At 41.9% G+C, this 9,185-nt stretch overlaps 1 protein-coding gene across 1 annotated transcript; it reads right to left on the bottom strand.

Annotated features, from left to right (window-relative positions):
- Positions 1-1,657: 1,657 nt before the first annotated feature.
- Positions 1,658-6,902, bottom strand: LOC109466057 (protein FAM198A-like). Its single transcript, XM_019763652.1, has 4 exons — positions 6,762-6,902; positions 4,194-5,385; positions 2,886-3,121; positions 1,658-2,361 (listed from the first exon to the last, which is right to left on the bottom strand). Exons 2-4 carry the CDS (start codon positions 5,232-5,234, stop codon positions 2,160-2,162), a joined length of 1,479 nt encoding a protein of 492 aa, XP_019619211.1. The 5' UTR covers positions 5,235-5,385; positions 6,762-6,902; the 3' UTR covers positions 1,658-2,159.
- Positions 6,903-9,185: the final 2,283 nt, after the last annotated feature.

The raw sequence follows: 9,185 nt of genomic DNA, 5'->3' as shown, positions 1-9,185 counted from the left end.
GACCGTGAATGGGGAGCCGGTCAGGAATCTCAGCCCCGCTGAACGCAGGGGGGTGGTCTGGGCCACTCGGGACGGGATCTGTGTGGCCAGCCGCCCCAGGGGCAGGACTACCAGCCTGGTCACCAGCATGTCTGTTTTCTCTTACCTGAGGACACAGAGAGTAAGAAAACTACTTAGTAACCTCATAACACAAGGACATTTATGAGTACAAGTGTATGTAACATTATTCCTACTTAGCATTATGCGGCTAATGGCCCAAAACAGTCAATAGCATTTTGTAATGGGTAATGTTGCTAAATTATATTGCTTCATTATATAACGTTAACCATACATCCAAAATATAGTATTTACCCAAGGTATTTACCATTAGGACAACCTCCTTGGTAATACCGATAGAATACTGATTTGATTTACCGTGATAACAAAAAAGCACAAAAAAACAACAAAACAGATATGACGTTATATATGTAAATACAACCCAGCAGTATACGACTAAAAGGCTGTGCATTGTACGTGTACAATGATTTAAGTGCAATAATTGGATGATCATAAGAGATCTTCGGTTTTCAAAAGTAATTATGCCCCCCTCCCCCATATACGCACGAAAATGGCTTCCAAAATTATGTCAACAACATACGTTCACGGAGATGTTTTGTCCCCCTCATGTGTATCATTTAATTTGCTGTTGTCTTGACATGTCAGGAAAGCATGTTTTTAGGCTCTACGTAACATATAAAACTTCTTTCATCCCCGTGAAATCTGCTGCGTAATAAACTCGCATGTCTTTTCTACCACCATGATACTCACCGTTTCCCCTAGATCTTTCGCCCCTTTTCTTTCTCTTCCCTGGCCTTTTCAACGCTCCTGGCGTTAATATCGAAGAACAATTACCAGCAGTTCACAACACGTCGTGAAAAAACACACCAGCACTGCGTCGAACCAACTTGAGGTAAACACAACTTCGCACAAGGACACCTACTCGTTCGCTCGGCTTCTAGAATGGTCTCTTACAAGTTACATCAGTAGTCTACATGCATTTTGTAATAATGTCATTGCGTCATGCCATATTGGGGGATTCCTTTCCGACTTTTCACTTCTTAAACATACGTTTTATTTGATACAAAGGAAATACAGCACATTGGGCAACACTTATAATTCTTTCGATTTAATGAAATAAACCACATAAAATGTAGTCCTTACCTTCGCAAAGAGTTTGCAGAAATTTCAAGGATTGTCGCTAGATGGCGCTGGTGCACGGGGAAGTTTTTGGTGGTGCGAGACCACAGTTCAATCTCGTGCTCGTGCACAAGGCACTTGGAACTCTCGTTCCCAGGTCACTGTTGTGCTCCATCTCTATCAAGCAGATGTTGGGTTGTCCACTAGCTTCTAATAACACACTCGGAGATTCTCTGACAGCAGTCAGTGGCAAGAACGTTACGATCTCCCATCAGTTGAAGAATTCAATTTAATAATATAATCCGTAGAAGTACAAAGAAGAAGAATTATAACTAAATAATTTCGTAGTAAGCAAATGACTTTAATTTGTTTTTGCTATCTGGTACTAGTATAACGTTAGTATATTAACTTGTGGACGTCCGAGTTGAGTTTGAATACATTTTTTATTGCACAGGTAAATATTCCTGTAGTATATATATACTAGTAACTAGTGAAAAGTGTGGCATCTGCTGGTAAAAAACGTAGAATGTAGTATGCGAACTCTGACAATGGACTTTTTGGAGGAATTTAACGTCTAAACATGCTTAAATAATTATTTTCCCTATGAACACTGCATCATGATCGGTTTCAAGTTACTGTCCGCTGAATTCGAAATTCATCAGTTTTATTGTGTCAGTTTTCGGTATTCGTTTCATTCATTGCTCAGTGAGGAACATCAATATCAGTGAAAGTTTATTGCAAGTACTGTGTAACATAAAAAAATGACACTTAATACTAACTTATGGGTTCGTCTTCTTTTTCCGAGACAAAGGAAGACGAAAAAAATTATCCCACTTTTTCTGTAACATGTGAGTTTGGGAGAGAATTTTTCTTTTTGCCTGAAAACGTGGAGAAGTTAGGATTGAATTTGTTGACCTCTTTACACAGGCCCTTTTTTTCGTGATATCGTAGAAGGGAGCAATTTGAAATAATAAAATGTGTAATCAGTAATCATCCACTAAAGCGATGTCTTTATCCTCTATGTAATCTGCGAGGATTTTGCCCCTTCTATGGAGTATGTGGACATATTTGATCAGCTCGTCTCGGTCTTGTGTGTCCCAGAAGACTTTATCCACTTGTAAGGACCGCAGCAGGAGCTCACCCAACCGTCCAGACTTCAACACCTCAACCGCTCTGCGTGGAACCCTACGGAAAGAAACAGTATTTTATTTGTTGATTTGCTGTCACCGAGTACAGTAATATCAGACAGATATCCTCTCATCCAGAATATTTTTGTCTTACCACCCTGAAATTGTAGTGGTTGCCTTTAATGGCTTATTATCTGTCACTATGCATGATGTACAAATTGACTAATAAACTGGTGGACGTCCCAATTACTAAGTGCCTAATACCACATGTACAAGAAATAGCCATGCCTTCAAGTACCAGAGTTATCAACCAAGAATTGAGGTGTTCAAGAATCCATTCTTTCCTAGAACTCTCTGTCACCAAGTACAGTAGGGGCATTGTCGCTAGATAGCTTCAAACAATGTCTAGAGTTAGATGTTCAAGGCAGGGTTACGTGTAACAAGTCAAGTAAAGGAGCTTCTCTGGCTAATGGATTACTGCCTGGCCAATTTGACACTGTCTTTTTGCCACCGAGAGGGATCTGCTTGGAGATTACGGTTTTACGGATTACCGGCTATACAGATACAGATACGAGTACTTACTCGTCGATCCCAGTAAGCAGTCGGAAGTCCAGGTTGTCCTCCCTCCGTTCCGGAACCCCCGCGTTGTCCAGGAACACCAGGCGGGTGGGGTGCCTCCCGCTGCTGAAGATGTGCACCAGCATCAGCGGTGCCGCACGGTCCGGGTTGTCACAGTCCGCGTTACGTCCGTCCGTTAGGCACTTGTCCTGTTCTGTCGGCTGGAACCCGCAGCAGTTTCTGTCAAGCCGGTCGTAAACCTGAAGAAGGAAAAAAATTCTGAGATCTCCCTCTGTGACAGAACAGATCTTCCTCTGTGACAGAACCCAACCATATCTATATGAAATATCTAGATCTTGCGTGATGGTGACTGGGTCCTCTTCTCATTCACCATGGTGTATGCAAGTATTTTTTATCGTGCAAGGGAAACAATTAACACCAACTGTTAGCTGACTGTCAAGAAGGTCATGTAAGGACAAATAAAACACATGCATAGTGTTCTACCAGATCTCTCTCTGTGGCAGAACCCAACCATATCTATAACAACCTGATCTACGGGGCCATGTGGACACAGACACAGACACACACAGGAATAGGCAATATCTGAACGGTGAATTTGCTTATTTCCTCTGCATTACATGATCAAGGTTATTCATGCGAGAAACGTCATAAAGAGGGGGCGAGTTAGGGTCCATGGCGCAAAAAGACGTGAGCAATGAAACGTCACCTTGCAACACATGGTGGAACTGCACAGTGCAATTCAAACAGGTGTCTGAAGTGTACACTGTCGTCCAACACTATACATCAGCCAACAGGTCAGGTTGAGAACACGCATATTACACGTGCTTGTGCATGCTGTTGGCTATAGACCATGCAGTGTGGTGCTGCATGGCTGTCTAAAACACATAGTATCACATGGCTCAGCACAGAAATGATATACTTTCCACCACGCGCGTTTGAGTTATGGGTTCAATAAGTACGTTTGACACGAAGTCGTAACAACATGGAGTTTGATATTCTACTTCAAATATTGTCACACGCTTATTCAACTCAAACACTGGTACCAAACAAATGTGCTTCTTAGCGGACCAACTCTGGCCTCTACTAGGCTTCCGGAAGCGGCTGAAAGGGAAGAAATTGTCCAATTAAATAGACAGATTTTGCCGGGGTAGTACACGTACTTGGTCCAAGCTAATTAACTGTACTCTTAGCTCGATCGGATTGTGGCTCGGACTAACTCCCTTGGCAGATCTGTCTTTTAGCCAATTTCTACTTTTGTCAGCCGCTTCCCGGAGCCTGGTAAGAGACTAAATGCATGCTACTAGCTCTCACCTGAAGGAGGAAGTCAAAAACGGCGAGGCGGGCCCACTCCAAGTGCACCACGGAACACCTGTCCCGGCGCCGGGGTTCTCTCCCGTCCGCCCAGCACCGTTTCCTCAGCACCTTCTGGTACGTCGACCAGGACAGCTCGAACGAGTTCTGGTCCTCTTGAAACTCCCCACCGTGAAGCAGGTCCGGGTCCCACCAGATGAGCGGCCGGGCCCGGCCGTCCTCGTACCGCAGCCCGAGGTTCCCAAGCCCGGTGAAGGCGCGTGCCACCGCCGGCAAAGCGCGGTTCAGCCCCAGCACTCTGTCCAGATGAAACGCCACCACTTCGTACATGTCCCGGTAACTCTTCAAAACAGCGCACTGATCCGTACAGACAGTCGGAGTGGGCTGAAACTCGAACTTACCCGTATTGTCGAAAACTATCTTGTCCACGTGAGGATGTTCGGGTATGGTTTCCAGGTGAGAAATGTTCCAAGTCGCCAGATGAGTCATTTTGTCGATGTCCTCTTTGCTGAACCATTTTGGGGCCCGGCTCCTCTGTATGGGCGAATGGTGGGACTTTTTTCGTTTCGAGCTTTTGGAATCTGACCGACCATTTGTAGAAATCGTCTTAGGCACGGCTGTCGTGCGAATGGCTTTCTTTCCATGGGATTCGAACTTCCATGGGAAGTCTTTTGTTTCTGTACTCATGTCTTTGTCTTTGTTGGGCAATATTTTCTCGTCGAGGCTTGCTGTTGTTTCTTCAACTACTTCTTCAGGTGTTTTGGTCGACATAAAATATTGGCTGTACTGTATACTGTTTGGCACTTCAGTTTTTAGGTGAGTTTTTTCCTCACTATTCTCATCACTCGAGTATTTCGCATTTAGATCATTAGAAACAATCTTTTGTTTCTTGTTGACGTGATTATTTGAAAATTCGGGCAGATGGAAAGAGTTTTTCCTGTTGTTAAGTTTGTACGAATAACTGGCGAACAGGAAAAATCCGCATAACGAAATCACGGCGATTGCTATGGTCATTTTTAGAGTCCCATTTGACAAAGCCATTTTGTTGCCCTTTGTACGTATATTTTAGCTAAATATTCCTTTTCTTTCTTGAACAGTTAACACGATATATCTTCCAGCGTTCAACATGAATACTGAACACTCGGAGGACAAGTTAAAATGCTGTGTTGTTCTTTTTCAAAGTTGCCTGCATCTGTGGAAGATATAAGAAAGGCGGGTTAACGTAAATATGGCCCATCCCGTTTGCCAGTGTGGCCCGTTTGACATGTGGCCTTGACCACATCAACCTGTTGATCAAACAAAATATTGATTTCTGTTGATGCGTTCTTAACCGGATTCTAGAAACCAATTAAGAAGCGATTTAAATCATATGAAGTACGTGCCCAGTTTTGTACACGTTCGGATAAATGTATCATCCACCTAAGAAGGTAATGTTTTCGACTTCGGTGTCGTTTGTTTGTGTCAATTTAGTTTGTTTGTTTTTGGACAGCATAACTCGAAACGTCGTGTATAGAACTTTGTAATAGTTGGTATGATATGTACTGTAGGTAGGTGTTGGTAAAGGGATGAGATCGTACTACTCAAGATGACTTGGAAAATTTGTCAACTATGGTATTTCAGAGTATACAAAAGCACTCTAGTAGTTATTTTGTATCGTGCAAATTTAAACATGTATGAAAGCTAGAATCTTTGCAATTTGGGCAAACATCTCTGACTGACGGTCTGTGGGAAAGGGCCCCATAGAGCCATGGACAGTGAAAGTACATGTATAGGTATTGAGTGTTACACAGACTGTAGTGTCCGGACAGATCTAGAGCTAGAGATGCAACACTCTTTTCAGAACCAAGTACGGTATGTCATTTATGTTTACAAGAGAAAGTGTAATGAATGTCCTGCACTCGAATCCATTTGCGAATCTTTTGAAGTTACCACATATGTGGAAGGAACAGGCGACTATATACTTCTAACGGTGAGAGTCTAACCTGAGACCAGACTGTAAGGTTTGAACCACTCACACCGGGAAGGACCCCTTCTCTGTTCGGTAGGTGTGGTGGGATCTTTAACGTGCTCTCCTATCCGAGAGGACGCCCCTAACCGAAGCTACATGTAGGTACTCATTTACACCTGAGTCAAGTGAGGCAATAGGTGTTAAGTGCATGTTCCTTTTCCAAGGACACAGCAATGGGGCCTGCCAGGAATTCGAAGCCAGAACCTTCGAAATCTGAGTCAACAACCCTAAACACAAGGCCACGTATCTATGGCTCTAAAGTAAGTAGTAGATAACTGCAACGTTTATTACATGTGACTAGCCATATCATACAGCCCGAGTCTTACACCATACATGTACATGCTCACGTGTACACCTATGTATGTACCGGTGGTATGTACCTGTAGCTCAGTATGTGTATGATGCAAGCCATGTACATTTGTACGTGTACGTAACAGCTGCGTATATATGACCACACTAACCTAACATCTTATACTAGGCTCCCTCTAATTATCCTGTATGTACATGTATGTACGTGAATGACAAAGGAGCGTTAACAAGGCATTTCCAAACGTTCTTACCTGACACACAGTGAGACCACGTTGCCTTGTAGCTCTGGAACTTCGGTCGGTCACCATCCTCGAAACACCCGGCTGTGAAATTAGCCAGGTAACAATGGGCAAACCAGCTGAACGTGCACTCTTTGTTTGCCTCCGTCACACATTCACGTAATAGTTACTTAGATGGTTAATGGTTAGCTAGACCAGTCCAGACTGGTTGGAACTGCAATCTGATTCGACTTGAGTCAAATTTTTCAAAGGATCCAATGCAGTTTCAGGGAGCTTAAGCAAAAACTTTTCTGGATTAAGAAATCTATCGGATATTGACATTTGTTGCCCTTTCTTATCACATTTGATATTAAATATATCTTTTGAAATATCCTCAAAAGAAGCTATGTAAGGTGTTTCTTTATTTTTTGGGTACCACCTACAGTAGATACCACCCACCACCAAGCTATATGTACGCTAATACATTGTAGGTATTTCCTGTCAGCCGTTGATCTAAAAAAAGGCAACATTTGTATCATATATTGCACCAAACGTTAAACCAGATATTCAACAAACCCATTTAACATAATGCACACCAAATAAATAAGGTTTTCAAAAAGTTTATTCAACTTAGTAGTAGCATTCATTCAGGCATAAACTGTAACATGTGTGCTGTGAGAAGAAAGGAGATCAACAGACAGTATAAAACAGAAAACTTCTATTCCCTGATGACAGCTGTTGGTGTGGTGGTACAAAGTCAAAGCAAACGGCTCTCAATCTACCAAGGATGGCCCCAAAGACCATGGGAGCAGCCCATTATGCTTTGGTAATCAGATGTAACATATGGTAATATACAAGCGATTGCAATGATGTCATCGCCAGCGAGTAGTAAAAAGGGTGATGGTTGGCTGATTTGCCTACCATTAATTTGCATATGTCTCCAAATAATTTGTATGCATTTGATGTAAACAAGAACAGCGATCGCCCATACTCCAACCTGGCAAACTGAGTGCAATTCCTGAGTACTCCATATACTGACTAATAAGTTTGACAATCACTATTATATCATATTGTATTGTGTATGGACAGAATGGCTCTCACAGAATGCAGTGGAAATAGTCTTCTTTTAAGAGAATAAACGCTTTCCTGATAGAAATCAAAAACATAATTCTTCAACTACTAGTATATGTATACATGTAGTTCCAAATTGTGGTCTCAAATATTTGGCCCTGCTTTTGAGTTTAAGTCAATACCCTGTAAAATATTGAGGTATTTTCTAAAATCTTTTATATCAATTATTACAAAGTCAAGTTTACGATTCATGAATCAAAATTTAATTTACAATTTGAGACTCTTGTGAAGAGAAGCATTGATTTAAAATTCTCATCTGTACACCTTCACAATTACAGTCAAACTTGCCCAAGTGACCACTGCTACCAGTATAAGCTGGCCATTTGGTCATAATGACCGCTTTTTCTCGATCCCCATTTTTTACCCATTAGAAATAAGCATTAAGTGACTTGCCTATGCCAACCACTTCTTGTCCAACGTGACTGCTACAAGGATTATTTGGGATGGCACATGGCCCAATCTTTTCCTATGATGGCCACATAATTTTCATGTATGTAGCGAAAAACATTTTTTTATGATAACTAGTGAGAAATCTTGATAGAATCGGCCAGTTTGCCAATGATTTCGACAGCACGACAGTCTTTGCACAATGTAAGATGGTACTGGCTTGGTCACTTTTGGTCTATGTGACATTTTAAAAGGGTAGAAATTTTGCTGTGGTTTCCCTGTTCTGTCTTCTTATATGTGTTTCTGTATAAGAAGGCCACCTGTCTAGGAAGACTGCTTTTCCTTGGACCCCTGGGTGGCCGTCCTAGACAAGTTTGACTGTCTACATAAAACAGATAAACTAGTACTAAGACACAACAAAGTTTATGCCCAGTTCTTTCTTCATTTTCTCCCTCTCGTCATGTGTTGGCATCGGGGGCTTGATCCCACGTCGTATCCTTTCTCTCATCACAGCATGCTGTAGGAGAAAACAATAAGAGAACAGAAGAGTTAATAGTATTTTGATTACTAGTGAGTATTCTTGTGTGACCTATATGCAATCAAGGTATGTAGTAATACCACATAATACCCGAACAATTACATGACGTACATAATAGATGCATACATACCCAATATTTCTTACAAGTCTTGTATGCTTCAAAGTGTCTGTTGACAGAGTTCTCTCTTGCTGTAATGCTCTTTCTATACACTGTAGTGAGGATTTGGATTCCTGAAAACAACAAAGATCAGAATCAGCATGTACATGTATGTCACTAGGTCAGAGTATCAAAGAGCCTAAAAATGTCTTTCTGCACTGTAGTAGGGCTGCACGCTGCAAAAATTAATCGGCTACAGGTCTGAAACACAGAATCACTCAGTACTTGGTACTGTACCTTCCTA

This window comes from Branchiostoma belcheri, unplaced genomic scaffold (genome assembly GCF_001625305.1).
Source record: "Branchiostoma belcheri isolate BF01 breed outbred unplaced genomic scaffold, Haploidv18h27 scaffold16, whole genome shotgun sequence".
NCBI lineage: Eukaryota > Metazoa > Chordata > Leptocardii > Amphioxiformes > Branchiostomatidae > Branchiostoma > Branchiostoma belcheri.
Note: the sequence above shows the minus strand (reverse complement) of the source record. Positions and strands in the feature narration are given on the sequence as shown.